General features: G+C 38.5%; 1 protein-coding gene across 1 annotated transcript; it reads left to right on the top strand.

Moving 5' to 3' along the window:
• The first annotated feature begins 2,151 nt into the window (after positions 1 to 2,151).
• LOC122008828 (shaggy-related protein kinase theta-like) lies at positions 2,152 to 2,814 on the top strand. The gene is made up of 4 exons (XM_042564690.1): positions 2,152 to 2,211; positions 2,286 to 2,369; positions 2,525 to 2,627; positions 2,708 to 2,814. The coding sequence occupies exons 1-4, from the start codon at positions 2,152 to 2,154 to the stop codon at positions 2,758 to 2,760; spliced, it is 300 nt and encodes a 99-aa protein (XP_042420624.1). The 3' UTR covers positions 2,761 to 2,814.
• The last annotated feature ends 13,404 nt before the right edge of the window (positions 2,815 to 16,218 follow it).

Below are 16,218 nucleotides of genomic sequence, written 5' to 3'. Positions count from 1 at the left end.
ACATTACGGTCTTTGTTAAAATTAGTGCCTCTTTTACATTCTCAAAAAGACTCTTTCAGGCACAAGGAAGCAGAAGAGCTTCTGAATCTTTGTTTCTTCCAGGTTCAGACAGCTATGGAATCAGCTTTGGTAACTGCTATGGCTCGCATCATGGGTGAGAAGGTGGCAATTCTCATCCGATGAACAAGAACGTCAAGGAAATAACTGATATTGAAGAGAAGATGGAGAAGCTCAAGGAGTTGTTGCTGATTGTTAACATGGTGATCCAAGATGTCGAGTCCCGCCCTTTCACTTATGATGTGAAGATCTTGTCAAGGAAGCTCAGGTACTTGGTCTATGATCTCGAGGATGTTGTGGATTGCTATGACACTGAAGTCTTGCACAAGCAGAGATCAAGAGCTTCTTTTAGGTCGGTGAATGATTTCTTCTCTTCTAATAACCAAATTTTGTTTAAGAGTAGTCTAGGCAACATGATAAAAGCTGTAACAGATAGTCTGGATTCAATTTTACTGCAAAAGTCAAAGCTTTTGAATTTGTCACAAGGCAATTTTGTGATGGAAATCGACATTTAGATCTGTATAGGTTGATAAAACTTGAAAATATGGATATTAGTAGTGATATAGTCTTGCATAAATCTCAATGGAGATATAGATCAGTATAGGTTTAGGGTTTAGGTACTATGTTTTTTCACCTTGTTTGTTCGTCTCAAGGAGTTGGAGCTTTTCCCGGAGGTCAAATCATTGGAGAAAATACGACTATTTCATAATGACCTCTGCCACAGTTATTCTGTGAGGGATAAACTTTTGAAGGTACATCTTTTCGTTTTCATTTCTTGCTAACCAGTTGTTTTCTCTTAATCTAACTTAGGTATTTCTTTAGTTAAAACGAGCTTATTGTCTTCCTAAAGGGTTTCTTATATGGAGGCATATAGCATCACTGACAAATTATATTTGATTTCATTTCCAATTTAATATGCTGAATGCCATTTAATTTGGATTAAATTATATGTTTTTTTTAGTCTTCGAAACCTTCACAAGAAGTTGATGTCAGGAGAGATTATTGAGAAAAAGATTAATGATATAGAACAGGTGTCTAAAAGAAGCTTCTGGGATAATGATCCAGATGTTATTAGTGCGTTTGGATGCTTGTTGACCTGTGCAGCTCCAATGAAGAAAATGTTACGAGTAGAATGCTTGTAGATTTCATATCTCGGGTTAGTGGTGAATTTTTTTTTTTTTAATTTTTTACCAATGACCTTCAAGATGTTTTAGATCTTCTACAATATGACATTTGACACCTGCTATTTTCTAAAAGAAAATAATTGCTGCAGACTGGTATAGGTGATCCTTGTCATGCTGTCTTTCATTTGCCAACTATGTCTACTGAAAGTCACACCATGCATTTTGTTGGTTGATGTAGTTGGACTGATCTCTCTCTCTCTCTCCTGGTTGTCTATTTGCTGCTTTCCCTGTTAGAATCATACAGTTCCATGCTATTAATTGCCCAATGACTTGATGTTGAACTTTGTGTAATTCCTGGAATATGCAGCTAAAGGTGAACTCTACAAGGAACTACAGAAGTCCAAATGCTTCAGTGAGAGGCGAATTGCCATAGTGAGTTCTTTGCAAACACACACTAACGGTTATCAGTGTATGAGCTTTTATCTATTATTGCCAATGAAGGACTAACACTCTAATCATGTACCCATAGAATTTGCAGTTCCTTTCTCACTGTATGTAAAAGTGTTGTGCATTTGCAAATTTAATGAGGCTAGTGTGTCTGCAAACTTGAACAAACGTTCTGATAATTTATAAGCTTTATGTGTTTTTTTAGAAATGCCTTAAGGTACTTCTTAATGAATTTTCCCATGTTGTCTAGGTACTTCTATAGATTCTTCCTCATGATATTTTTGTTTATCATGGCAACATCCAGAAGTCTATGGCAGCCGCTTCTGCTAAGGGTGGCCTCGATCCTATACTTGCCTACACTGCCGGAGTAGAGATCGAGCAGCTGCAGTGGTCTTCCTCCCAGCCCGACTGGGTTGCCATTGCCTACTCCACTAAGCTTCAGATTCTGAGAGTTTAATGGAAAGCAAATGGATATTAGAGCAGTAAACAATGAACAATAAGATTTTGTTCAGAATTCAAGTCTATGAACCTAAATTATTCAGAATTCAAATTTCCATGCATGAAAGGTCACCCTTGGCATAAGGTAGCTGAACCTGTAATATAATGATGATCCTCCTAGTAATCCAAACAATAACGCACCATGTCTACAACATGTAGTTTTTTGCAAATTCTGTACCCCCCGAGGTAATTGATCTTGTGTCAACACTACTTCAATACTCACCTAATTTGTGTCTTACATCGGTAAGTATATGATACATCCAAATAAAAATAAAGTTTTTCTGTTTCACTTTCATAATGTCTTCTCTACATCTTGATAGTTTCTATTTTGATCATTAATGGTTTGCCATTGGTATGTATTCCAAGTGACATAAACATGTTTGTCATCATTGATACAGTTGGAGGCCTGCTCTCATCCATTCTTTGATGAATTGAGAGATCCTAACACATGTTTGCTTAGTGGCAAACCTCTTCCTCCTTTATTCAACTTCACATCTAAAGGTAATGCCTTGTTCACCTTCCTGTCTAATCGTCGTTCGTCCGTCGATGGTCCTTTAAATGAGATTTAAACATGTTTGCAGAGCTTGAAAGCGCTTCTCCTAAACTAGTTCGACGCCTCCTACCCGAGCATTGAACTAAACTCGGGGTCAAGAAGTTTAGGCCGAGTTTGGTAGAGAGCTTCTTTTCCAGTTTTCCTGATGTGGTCAATGGTTGGAATTCAAGGCGATAAACAAGAACCATTTCAGTTTTAAGGCTGCAGTGTGTGCTTGAAGTGCAAGATTTTGCGGAGACTTGAAGAGACAGGGAAAGAGAAAGGATTCCTTCTGCAGCAAACAATCTTGAATTATATCTGACACTACTGATGGCCATCTTATAATTGATCGGAGACATGAAGGGGTAGAGCTAGAGAAAGGTTCCTTCTTCAGCAGTCAGTTTTCTGTTGCATTACCATTGACCATTTCTTGAACGTACGTAGCCTCGTTGTACAACCCCAACAAAATCTTATTGTTCATTGTATTGTTGTAAGAAGAATATTTATGTAATTTATGAATATTTGTGTATTTTATGGATGCTGTTGAATGAAGAATATTTGTGTAATTTGTGAATATTTGTGTATTTTTTTGGTTACTGTTTCAAAAATCAAATTTGTACTATTTCAAAATACTGATATTACATCGGTTTTCCACCGTTGCAAAACCGGTGTTATTAACTAATATTACATCGATCGTATACCGCTGCCAAAACTAGTGTTATTAACATATAATACTACATCGGTTTTACACTGTTGATGAAACGGTGTCATTAAGTGATACTACTTCGGTTAATAACCGATTCGAACACCGGTGTCGTTAAGTGATACTACACCGGTTTTAAACCGATGTCTAAAATGGCAGACTTTTTACATCGCCTTCATAGACATCGGTCGAAAATGTAATAGACACCGGTGGAAAACCGATGTCTATGAGGGTTTTTATTGTAGTGTAAATTAAGGATTATCATTTTAGATGATTGTATTGAGTTGAATAATGGGCTGGTCAGTTTATTATTAGATGTAACTATTATAAGAAGTAATCCGCTTTTTTCCCCAGAAAAATAGCTTCATTGTTCTATCATTTCAGATTATCATATTGAAAATTGAATCATAGGATGATAATAATGTTTAGGATCAAAAGAGTGCGATAGAGGGAGGGGGGGTGAATATCGTGCTTTTAAAAGTAATTCTTTTACTTTTTAAAATAAAAGTCATGCAGCGGAAATAGAAAACACAATTTGGCTATTTGGTTCGAAACCTAGGTCGACTTCTACTCCAAGGCTTGTGATGTGCATTGATTATATACACTTTTATGCATGTTTGGGCGCACATCTACTTGTATTTCATTTGCATAATCTATGCTTATCGCACCCTATTTCTTTATAATGTCATACTTCCATTATATTTTGTTCGGAGATATGTTCTTTGCTTGTTTTTGTTGATAGGATGCTATTTGGAGTGAAAATGGAACAAAAACACATACAGTAGCTTGGGTCGTATAAGCAACACAACCGTGTGGCCATTATCATGCCTTGGCCGTGTCAGCACTTGATGCGAAGAAGGCCACGCCCATGTGCCCCACATGACCATGCCAAATGACACGACCATGCCAACATTCCAGTGGTGAGGAAGGTCACGGCCGTGTGAATCCACACGGCCGTGTGACCTCGGCAGAGAAGAAGATGGCTACGACCGTGTGAGCCACATGCCCGTGTGAGTCAGCCAGAGAAGAAGCCGTGTGAGGCTGTGTGGATTCCAGATGGTCGTGTGACAAAGAACACGGGACGTACCACGCCAAAATAGAGCTGTGCTGAATTCTGGGCAGATTACAGACCAATCATAATTCGGCCATAACTTTGCGCTCCGTTGGAGTTTCGGGATGTTCTTTACACCAAAACGTAGCTGACTTCAAGATTTACAACTTTTCTTCAGATCCAACAGAGAGAAAGCATTTTCTACCTATGCTAAATGGCACAGCCGTGCCTCCCAACCGTGGGTTCAATTGGACCTCCGCCCAGACTGCAGACTAAACTTTGAACCGCCATAACTTTCGGCTCGGTTGGATCCAGGGATCGATCCAAGTATCAGATTGAAGATAATTTCAAGATATACAACTTTGGTTCAGGATGAAGTACGAGAAAACCTGGTTTAATGGGTGAAAAATCTGGTTTACCGGACCCCTATAATCCTGGTTTTCCTGGGCAGCTTGGAGGAGGTATAAAAGGGTCAAGATCCCCATTCTTTTCTCTCATCTTTGGTTTGGGATTTCGTCCCTCTCCTTGGGGAAGGGTTCTCCCCTTCGGGGGGAACTCTAGAGCTTCATCCACCACCATCCCTTGACGTTCCGTCCATCTCCAGAGCAAGGAGGCATTCCCAAGACATCGGAAACCTCGGCAAGCATCTCTTCTTCCCCTTCTTCTCACATCAAGGGTTGTAAGTATGCTTTAATTTATGTTTTGGGGTTGTTCTTCCCTCACAATGGAGTAGATCTCCTTTTCTATGGATGTAAGGAGTAATTTTGATGTATTGATTGATGTATGAACTAGTGTACGCTAATTTCCTTGTTCAATGAAGGTTTTATGCCATGCTCTACTTATGTTGTGCCTCTTATGTGTTTGATAAAGCGTGTGAATGGTATAAGCATGTAGACATAAGGGATTTATCTCCTTGTTAAGGTTGCTACTAGACTGGATAACCGGGGGTCCTTAGTGACAGAGGATACCCATTCAACCAGACATATTATGCCCTTAGTGACAGAGAACATCGATACTTACCCAATTTCTAGAGTCAAAAGATGTTAACATAGGGATTAATCCTTAAACATGGAGGGTAAGGAAGTGACTATACATTAGGGACATAATCCTACATCATAATGAAACTGAAAACCTAGAATCCATCTCCCAAAGCTCAATTCCCTCCAAGATCGATTCTCTCATCCTTCTCTTTCTCTCTTCAATCACTCTCGTTAGTTTGCAAGCGCCAAAATCAACTTTCGACCGTCTAGATCACTTACTTTGCGACATCTCTATTGCTTAATCAACAGTTCCTGTGGATTCGACAAATGTTATATATTACTGACGATGAAATCGTACACTTGCGATAGCGTAACAGCTCGCGATCCTTGATCGCACTGATGGCAATCCACTAAAACTCTTCTTTCCGAAAACCTTGAAAGGAATCAATGCGTACAAATGAGTAAGTAGTAACAACCTACTATCTTACTAATAAATAAGTACAATTACAAGCTAGTAAAATTATACCGACTTAAGAATGAGTATACAGCTTGTTAGCACTTCTTGGAGCAGTATCTTGTGTGTGAAGAGTAGCTGTAGCACGAATAGTAGCTTACGCAGAGATGAACTTTGAACCAATCATATTTTGTTACCCAGCCTTGGACCTCGAGCTCACCTTTATAAGAGTTATCGACGTTCAGTCGACCGATCCTTGGGTTCGGTCGACCGAACTAACTCCCTTCCATTTTCTCTAAGATCTGATGTTGATTCGATCTTCGACATTTAATGACAATTAAATGTTCGGTCGACCGATCCCCTTGTTGGGTCAATCGAACAAAGATCCTTCCCTATTCACTGAGATCTGGATTTAATGCGCCATTAAGTGATGATTGTTCGGTCGACCGATCCCCTAGTTTGGTCGATTGATCAATCGCTCTTCCTTCTTTGCTTCTGCTCAATCCGATCTAAACTGTGCTGAGTCATTATGGTTTAGTCGACCAATCCTCTGGTTCGGTTGATAAATCAAGCTTTGATCGGGGCTTGCTCTGTTTTGCTTTGAACTGATATGTGCTCTGAGTTGGCCTTGTTCGGTCAACCGATAATCTGGTTCAGTTGATCGATCAGGCTGAACCTACAAAATAGTGTTAGACAATAATCCTATAAAATAGATATTAGCACAGTAATAATATATCTAATGCATGAGTAATAATAGACAGTTTAACTGCCTTGATCTTATCTTGGAAACCTTCCCGATTTCTTCAATTGGATTAGCGACCTTAGGTTGTTCTTTTTAGGAACATAACCTCACTGTCGCTCCTCCAGTTGCTTACCTCAATCTACCTGCCAAACGTTGATCCTCTAGATCTGTTTGGACTTTTCACTTAGCCTTGATCGGCGGGCCAGGACTTTTTCTCGATCTTCGATCCTCTAGACCTCTCAATGTCACTGCCGAGTGTCGGGTCCTCTCGACCCACTTGGTCTTTCTACCTGAGTTCCATAATTTGATAAGACTTCTCTTGCCTATCCTTTAATTAGGTCATTCCCGATTGAGTAAACAGCCTGCACATTTAGTCAACTTATTATATCACAACAAGACTTAACTTGAACCTTTGACAACATTAAAACTTATGTTTGATTCTAGTGCAACTTACACTAATAATCTCCCCCTTTTTTATGTTTAGCAACTAAGCTTCAAAGTTAAGTTAAAATATGCAAAAATAAATAAGCAAACATTTTTAATTTCAACTCTCACCCTGTGTTAAACATCTCCCTCTGAATTCACTATCTCTCCCCCTTTGACACACATCAAAAATAGGGGAAACAACCACGCTTAAGTAAAGTTTGAATTTTGAAAATATGTTTTATAAAGATAAAATTTTGAGAATTTAAAAAATAAAAAATTTCAAATTTGTGTAAAGTAAGAGAATATTTTGAAAATTTTATGAAGTAGAAAACATTTGAAAATTAAAGTTAAAATTTTGAAAAACTTCATAAAGTAAAATTCTAAAGAAATGCTTAAAAATTTGAAAATATTTGAAAAGTTTTAGTAAAGTTTAAATTTTAAAAATTTTAGCAAAGTTAAAATTTGAAAAAATTTCATAAAGTAAAATTTCATTAAGTGTTAGCAAGGTTAAAATTTCAAAAAAAAATTCAAATTTGTAAAGTAAATAATATTGAAATTTTTTAGAAAATTTTAGTAAAGTTAAAATTTTAAAAATTACTAAGGAAAAATTTTGAAAAATTCTAAAGAAAATAATTTGAAGGTGTTTGAAAATTATAGCTAAAATTTCAAAAAAATTTCAAAAGTAAATAATTTTAAAAAATTTTTGTTAAAGTTTTATAAAGAAAGGAAAGAATTTTGAAAATTGGTAAGATAGTAAATTTAGTTTGAAGCTCCCCTTAAAATTGATAATTTCCTAAAAGTCCAAACATGGTTTAAAAACTAAAAAAATTGTCCTTATGATGAAATATCCAACCTTTGTACAAAGTTAACTACCACAAGATAATAACTATTGACTCGGGTTGGTCAATTTGAGCATTTGGAACTAACTGTTAGTTAGAGCCCTAGAGCCAATCATATGATGGTTGTTGTATGGACTCATTGTATCATATTCCTATGTATATAAAAGCATTTGTTTTGGTAATTATACTTACTTGTATTGGTGCCAAATAACTAAGTATAATGGCGTCCTTGAGTAGAAGGTTCTTATCTATATCAATCGATTGGTTGAATCGATAGTGAGATGATATAGAGAACACAACTCTTAATCATTCTTAGTCAAGTATTAAAATTCAGCGACAATGTTAATGCGACGAGACTAGCATGTAGGTCAACTCGATGACTTGATCTCACAAGTCATGAATATAGAGATATCAAGTTGACACATAGGTATGCATTGGAGAATGTATACTGAATGACCCGCCATGAGAAAGTATCATGGATTGTTATATGAGTGTCATATACTTTCTCATGTGACTATTAGTATGACTATTAGTCCTTGGACCTGAAGTCACCATGGTTCCCTACATAAGGAGTTGCATACTTTGGCTTCGTCAAACGTCACCCGTAACTGGGTGGACTATAAAGGCGATTACTGGGTATGTAACAAATTATGCGGAGGGATGTGAGTGATATAGATGGGATCTATCCCTCCTATATAATGGGAGTGACATCATTATTCTTGATAGAGTGAGACCACTAAGTGCATGGCCATGCCCAAATGAGTCAATATGAGATATTGAGCTCATTTGATTATAGTGAGTCTACTTGGAGTTCAAGATTTAGATTGATCAGAGGATGACACCATCTATGTCTCAAATTGATTAATCTAGATGTCAAGTATAAAAGGACATTGTCATATATTGTGAAGGGCCACAATTAGTAGTCACAAGGTGATGTTGGATCTCAACATTCTTGTAACTTGGGTAGTAATGATGTGTTGCTAGATACCGCTCATTACTTATGCTTTTAAATGGGTTTAGGAGCATTGCCAATGTTACAAGAACCTATAGGGTCATACACAAAGGGAAATTAGATGGAGATTAGGTTTATATGATGAACCAAAGAGGATTAGGTTCATGTGATAAACCAAATTGGATTAAGAGTAATCCAAACTAGACTAATTGAGTTGGACTCAATTTGATTCATGTGTCCAATGAGTCTAATTTAGATTATGACTCATCGAATCAATTTAATTTAATGGATAGAGATTCAATAAATTAAATTGACTTGAATCAAAGGTTGGATTTGATCAACCATGGGAGAATTTAAGTCAAGTTTGACTTGACTTGAGAGGGAAGATGTAGAGTCAAGTTTAACTTGATCTTGACTTGACCAAATGCCATGTCATTGTGACTTGGCATAGGGCCGACCAATGATGATGTGCCACGTCATCAACGGTTACATGAGTGTGTGCCACCTCATGAGGGAGACCAAGAGTTGTGACCCTTGGTATACCATGGAGATAAAAACTCCTCCATTAAGTGGCCGACCACTTAAGTGTACATTTGGTGTGCTTGTGTAACTCCATCTTCTTCTTCCTCTCTTCTCTTCTCTCCCTCTCCTCCTCCTTGGCCGAACACCTTTAGAGTGCTAGCACACTCTAAGTGTTTTCTCCATCTCTATTGTTTGTGTGGATACGTATAGAGTTGTGTCCACTTGAACACACTTGAGATCCGACAAATTTTGGACGAGCGGGATTCGCGAAGGGCTTAGCTACAAGGGTAATCTCTTAACCATGTAGATCTAATGTAGATCTAGGATAGAAAACAAGTACATGAAAATTTTATCTTCGCACAGATCCGGTGGCATGGGACTTCGGGGTTTCTGCAACGCAAAAAGCGATTTTTGAGGCTTAAAAGTCCCAACAGTGGTATCAGAGCCACGTGCGAAGCGTGTACATGTTTTGTTTGTATTTTTATGAAAAATATCAGATCTGTAATTTTCTGTAAATTTACATTTTTTATTGTTTTTATGAGTATTTTTCTTGGAGATGCGAAGCAACAAGTGCTTGGTCACTTGTAGGCTTCGTATACCGAGAAAAACCTTCTGAAACGGCAAGGTTTCACCCAAATAGTTTTGGGAAAGCGGCTTAAGGCACTGTAAGATCATAGTAGGACACTTGTGAGACTCATTTCACGAGTCGGGACGCTGCCCCTAACCCCGCAAGGGGCGTTGTCCCGCGATCGAGCTCGAAAATCGCTAAACAGGACCGTCGGGAAAAAATAGTAGTAAAATTGTAGAAATTTATATAAAATACATAATTTAGAATTATGTATGTATTTGTGATGGTCATGGCCCAAAAACCCCAATTGGATTGGATACATGTGTTGTAATTCATAATCTGGCCTGCGCGCCATTTTTGTGTGATTGTGCGTGTTGTATATTTGATACGCGACTTGCACGTCGTGACTTTCTATTTAATTTCCTGTTGTAAAATAGTTTAGACTCGAATGTAACTCAAGTTTCATCTTTGTAATGTACAAAATGGAGTTGTGGAAGGTCCACTCGAGGAGGAGTTACGAGGAGGGTGCGAGCAACACATGGCGGTCAAGGGGAGGAGCTTGGAGAAGCTGTTGACCCTAGGTTGACCATCCGATCTTCTCATTGGCTTGAGAAGATCGTAGTAGGGCCATGATTAATCATAATTTAATTAATTGCTTGTGTGTGTATGTGATGCATGCTAGAGTAGAGTAATTAATTAGTGCCTTAACGATTAGATTAGATCTAAATCGCGTATATGATGCACCACGATTAGATTTGATCTAAATCGTGTATATGATACACATCAACGATTAGATTAGATCTTAATCGCGTTAACTCAAAATGCCTACCATGCCGTGATACCCATCACTACCTCGATCACATGTTGTTGTTGAATCTGCCAAAGCAGAGCAACATATATTATCTTGGTAGGGTGCGGAGGGACAATCTTGGTCCCGCCTATCAACGCCTGGGTGAGTGCATACTCAATCAGATTGAGTAAAACTAGTTATACTCAATTGGATCGGATTTAACTATAGGTATTTTCCAATGGTTGGTAGATAGGTCAAAATCACATTTATATTAACTCTTGGGCAATTTAGCCAAAGCTAACTCAAGTTTTAATATACATGCAGATCTTGATCCTATAAACAAGAGTTGCATAGAGATGTAATTGGTAATAAGTTACCTACCGATCATTCTAAGTCCTGGGCGATTTAGCCAAAGCTAACTCAAGGCATAGTATGATGTGGATCTTGTCCTACAAGAATTATAGCTAGTTGGTTAGAATCTAATGAGTGTGGTTTGACCACATCCATGACTCGATTCTACAAAAGTTCTATAATTCAGTGGGAGCATCGTTTAATTAAAGGTCTAATTAAATGATTAGTAGAATATGATATTTATTTTCTGCATTTTCTGTTGTAGATTGCCATGCCATTAAACACGAACACCTTCTCCCTGCGTTCTGTCCTTGATAAGGACAAGCTCAATGGAGCTAACTTCCTGGACTGGTACAGGAACCTGAGAATTGTTCTCACTCAGGAAAGGAAACTGTACGTCCTGGAGACGCCCATTCCTGAGGCACCTTCTGCCACTACCACGCAAACTGACCGTGATGCTTATAAGAAGCATCAAGATGACACATTAGATGTGTCCTGTCTGATGCTCGTGACCATGAACTCTGAGCTTCAAAAGCAACACGAGTTGATGGGTGCTTATGATATGGTTGAACATCTTCGTCAACTATATCAAGGACAAGCTAGGCATGAGAGATTCGAGATCTCTAAGGCACTATTTCAGTGCAAGATGCAAGATGGGACTCCCGTAGGTCCATATGTACTCAAGATGATTGGGTACATAGAAAACCTACAGAGGTTGGGATTTCCCCTTGGCCAAGAGTTGGCCACTGACTTGATCTTGTAATCCTTGCTGGAGAGCTATAGTCAATTCGTCATGAACTACAACATGAATGAAATTGACAAGCCACTGCCTGAGCTGCTAAGCATGTTAAGAACTGCTGAGCTCAACCTTAAGAAGGTAAAGCCTAACTCCATTTTGATGGTGCAAAAGAGCAAAGGCAAGGGAAAGCCTAAAGGTAAGGGAAAATCCCAAGCCAAGGGCAAAGGCAAGGCACTGGAACCCAAAGGAGGGGTCGCGAAGGATGCTACCTGCTTCCACTGCGGTCAGATCGGGCAATGGAAGAGGAATTGCAAAGTCTACCTGGAAGATCTTAAGAAGAAGAGCAGTGAGACTTCTATTTCAGGTATATATGTTATAGAAGTTAATCTCTCTATTTTTTCATCATGGGTATTAGATACCGAATGTGCTTTTCACATTTGTACTAATGTGCAGGCGTTGAGAAATAGTAGGGCATTGACGAAGAACGAGGTGGACCTACGAGTAGGCAATGGAGCACGGGTTGCTGCTGTTGCTGTAGGGACTTACTATTTATCTCTGCCCTCTGGGCTTGTACTAGAACTAGATGAATATTGTTATGTGCCTGCTCTTACTAAGAACATAATTTCAGTTAGAGCCCTAGAGCCAATCATATGATGGTTATTGTATGGACTCATTGTATCATATTCCTATGTATATAAAGGCATTTGTTTTGGTTATTATACTTACTTGTATTGGTGTCAAATAACTAAGTATAATAGCGTCCTTGAGTAGAAGGTTCTTATCTATATCAATCGATTGGTTGAATCGATAGTGAGATGATATAGAGAACACTACTCTTAATCATTCCTAGTCAAGTATTAACATTCAGGGACAATGTTAATGAGACGAGACTAGCATGTAGGTCAACTCGATGACTTGATCTCACAAGTCATGGATATAGAGATATCAAGTTGACACATGGGTATGCATTGGAGAATGTATACTGAATGATCCACCATGAGAAAGTATCATGGATCGTTATATAAGTGTCATATACTTTCTCATGTGGCTATTAGTATGACTATTAGTCCTTGGACCTGAAGTCACCATGGTTCCCTACATAAGGAGTTGCATACTTTGGCTTCGTCAAACGTCACCCGTAACTGGGTGGACTATAAAGGCGATTACTGGTATGTAACAAATTATGCGGAGGGATGTGAGTGATGTAGATGGGATCTATCCCTCCTATATAACGGGAGTGACATCGTTATTCTTGATAGAGTAAGACCACTAAGTGCATGGCCATACCCAAATGAGTCAATATGAGATATTGAGCTCATTTGATTATAGTGAGTCTACTTGGAGTTCAAGATTTAGATTGATCAGAGGATGACACCATCTATGCCTCAAATTGATCAATCTAGATGTCAAAGATAGAAGGACATTGTCATATATTGTGAAGGGTCACAATTAGTAGTCACAAGGTGATGTTGGATCTCAACATTCTTGTAACATGGGTAGTAATGATGTGTTGCTAGATACCACTCATTACTTATGCTTCTAAATGGGTTTAGGAGCATTGCCAATGTTACAAGAACCAATAGGGTCACACACAAAGGGCAATTAGATGGAGATTAGGTTCATATGATGAACCAAAGAGGATTAGGTTCATGTGATAAACCAAATTGGATTAAGAGTAATCCAAAATAGACTAATTGAGTTGGAATCAATTTGATTCATGTGTCCAATGAGTCTATTTTAGATTATGACTCATTGAATCAATTTAATTTAATGGATAGAGATTCAATAAATTAAATTGACTTGAATCAAAGGTTGGATTTGATCAACCATGGGAGAATTTAAGTCAAGATTGACATGACTTGAGAGGGAAGATGTAGAGTCAAGTTTAACTTGATCTTGACTTGACCAAATGTCATGTCATTGTGACTTGGCATAGGGCCGACCAATGATGATGTGCCACATCATCAAAGGTTACATGAGTGTGTGCCACCTCATGAGGGAGACCAAGAGTTGTGACCCTTGGTATACCATGGAGATAAAAACTCCTCCATTAAGTGGCCGACCACTTAAGTGTGCATTTGGTGTGCTTGTGTAACTTCATCTTCTTCCTCCTCTCTTCTCTTCTCTCCCTCTCCTCCTCCTTGGCCAAACACCTTTAGAGTGCTAGCACACTCTAAGTGTTTTCTCCATCTCTATTGTTCGTGTGGATACGTATAGAGGTGTGTCCACTTGAACACACTTGAGATCCGACAAATTTTGGATGAGCGGGATTCGCGAAGGGCTTCGCTACAAGGGTAATCTCTTAACCATGTACATCTAATGTAGATCTAGGATAGAAAACAAGTACATGAAAATTTTATCTTCATACGGATCCGGTGGCATGGGACTTCGGAGTTTCCGCAACGCAAAAAGCGGTTTTTGCGGCTCGAAAGTCCCAACACTAACTAGGTTGTTACTAGCTAGTAAACTTAAATTGATCAATGTATGTTGTTTAAAGCCCAGATTTATAGCAAGGCACTGACATAAGCATATTAAATCTTAGGCTAAGTCCTAAACATCTCACCTATTCTAAGTTTTACAAGCAAGGAATCCTATTGTGCTTGTGAGATGTTGGCTGCTAAAAATTATAGGATCATGTAATTCTACAGTAAGATCTAGGCTACTCCGAAAAAGAAAAAGTTGTTTGAAATAATTTTGGAAAACAAAATTTTGAAATGGGATTTTTACAAAAAATAATTTTGAAAATCTACTAAGGAATAATTTCAAATAAAAACTATTCTATGCAACACATGTCTAATTATCTTCTTAAGTTACTAAATTCAGTTTCAAGTAAAGGTTTGGTAAATACATTAGCTAGGTTAGATTTTGATTCAATGTAGGTAAGGTCAATGTTTCCTTTAGACACTAAAGGTTTGGTAAAGGTTTAGTATCTACCCATACTAAATCATAATGCATCGCTAGCATTAGTTTATATGATACCTATACATCAAAAATTAATTTTCATGCAATATAAACCCAATTCATATTTCCATTCATGAAACTCAATCCAATTGTGCCAATTTCTTGGATTTGAGATTCAAGTCCATCTCCAAACTACTTTGACATATTTTATGACCCATCTTGAGTCCCAAGCATGGTCCTCTTGAAATCAATTTACCATATGCCTCAAAGACTCTTTGAGCTCCCCCTAGAGCAATATGAACCCAATTCATATTTCTATTCATGAAACTCAATCCAATTGTGCCAATTTCTTAGATTTGAGACTCAAGTTCATCTCCAAATCACTTTGACATACTTTATGACCTATCTTAAGTCCCAAGCATGGTCCTCTTGAGATCAATTTACTATATGTCCCAAAGACTTTTTGAGCTCCCCCTAGAGCTCTTAACCTTAGTCACCTCTCTAGGCGACTCATCTAAAAATACAAGGCCACAATGGTGCACCTCGGATGATGATTGGTCAACCCATTTGACCTTCTTCTTTTTCTCAACTTTAGACTTTCCCTTGTCTTTGGTTGATCTCTCCTTGTTCTTAACCATGGACACCTCATTCTTGTCATAATTATATGCAACCCTAGCATATTTCTTCTCATTTGCCTTGGATGATTGTCCCTTTCCCTTGGTCACTCCTCCCTTACCAATGTCATATGCCAGCCTAGCACTTGACCTCCTTTTAGTATTAGAGGGACCCAAATTGATATTTTTTGGGGGTTTGACTATCCAGACACATATCAAGCCCTGTAGGTCCAATAATGAACCTATTTAGGAGTTTCTCCATTTCCTCAAGCCTTGCCTTTAAGGTTTGATTTTCCAATTCTAGGGTTCTAATTCTAGAATCAACAAGTCCACCTTGGACATTCCTAGACCTACCCTTCGTAGCCATATGTCTTCTTTTCATGAGATTAATGCCTAGGTTTTCAACCACCTTCTTCTCCCTAGGCAAGTAGGTTGTTTCTTTTTAGGTCTAACCTTATTGTATGATTTCTTAGGGATATCTACCGTGTTAACCCTATTTCTATCTGATGTGGTGATAAGGAGGGGCCCACCTTGTGAGGGATAGTTGCCACAATGGAGGTTAAAGTCAAGGCGGTCAACGTTCGGGTATCATATGGACGGATGAACCATAAGTGTATCGGTTGGTCGGGCGATCAGGTCCCCGACCGGGAGGAGAAGATGCCCGATCTGACCCTACCTTTAACTCGGGGGGATGCGTCGAACAACCGATGCTTAAGGAGGTGTTGGACACCAGGAGGATACGGTATCCTGGCCGAGCAGCTACCCCACTTAGCCCGACAACAGGATTCGGTAGTCACAGCAGAGTTATGGTGAAGCGGACGTAGTACGGACGCAGCAAAAATTTGGTCGAGCGGCTATTCTGCTCGGCCTAGCAGTAGACCCCTGTGTTATCCATCGACATCCTTTAAGGAGTTAGTGCCGCTGACAT

This window comes from Zingiber officinale, chromosome 1A, assembly GCF_018446385.1.
Source record: "Zingiber officinale cultivar Zhangliang chromosome 1A, Zo_v1.1, whole genome shotgun sequence".
In the NCBI taxonomy this organism is placed as follows: Eukaryota; Viridiplantae; Streptophyta; class Magnoliopsida; order Zingiberales; family Zingiberaceae; genus Zingiber; species Zingiber officinale.
This window is presented reverse-complemented; position numbering and strand designations above follow the sequence as displayed.

Bases quoted from the DNA above. Each gene is read 5' to 3' on its own strand.
- LOC122008828 (XM_042564690.1), top strand. From the start codon at position 2,152: ATGAACCTAAATTATTCAGAATTCAAATTTCCATGCATGAAAGGTCAC. The intron at 2,212-2,285 runs GTAGCTGAACCT...TACAACATGTAG, and splicing joins AAGGTCACCCTTGGCATAAG to TTTTTTGCAAATTCTGTACC. The intron at 2,370-2,524 runs GTAAGTATATGA...TCATTGATACAG, and splicing joins CTAATTTGTGTCTTACATCG to TTGGAGGCCTGCTCTCATCC.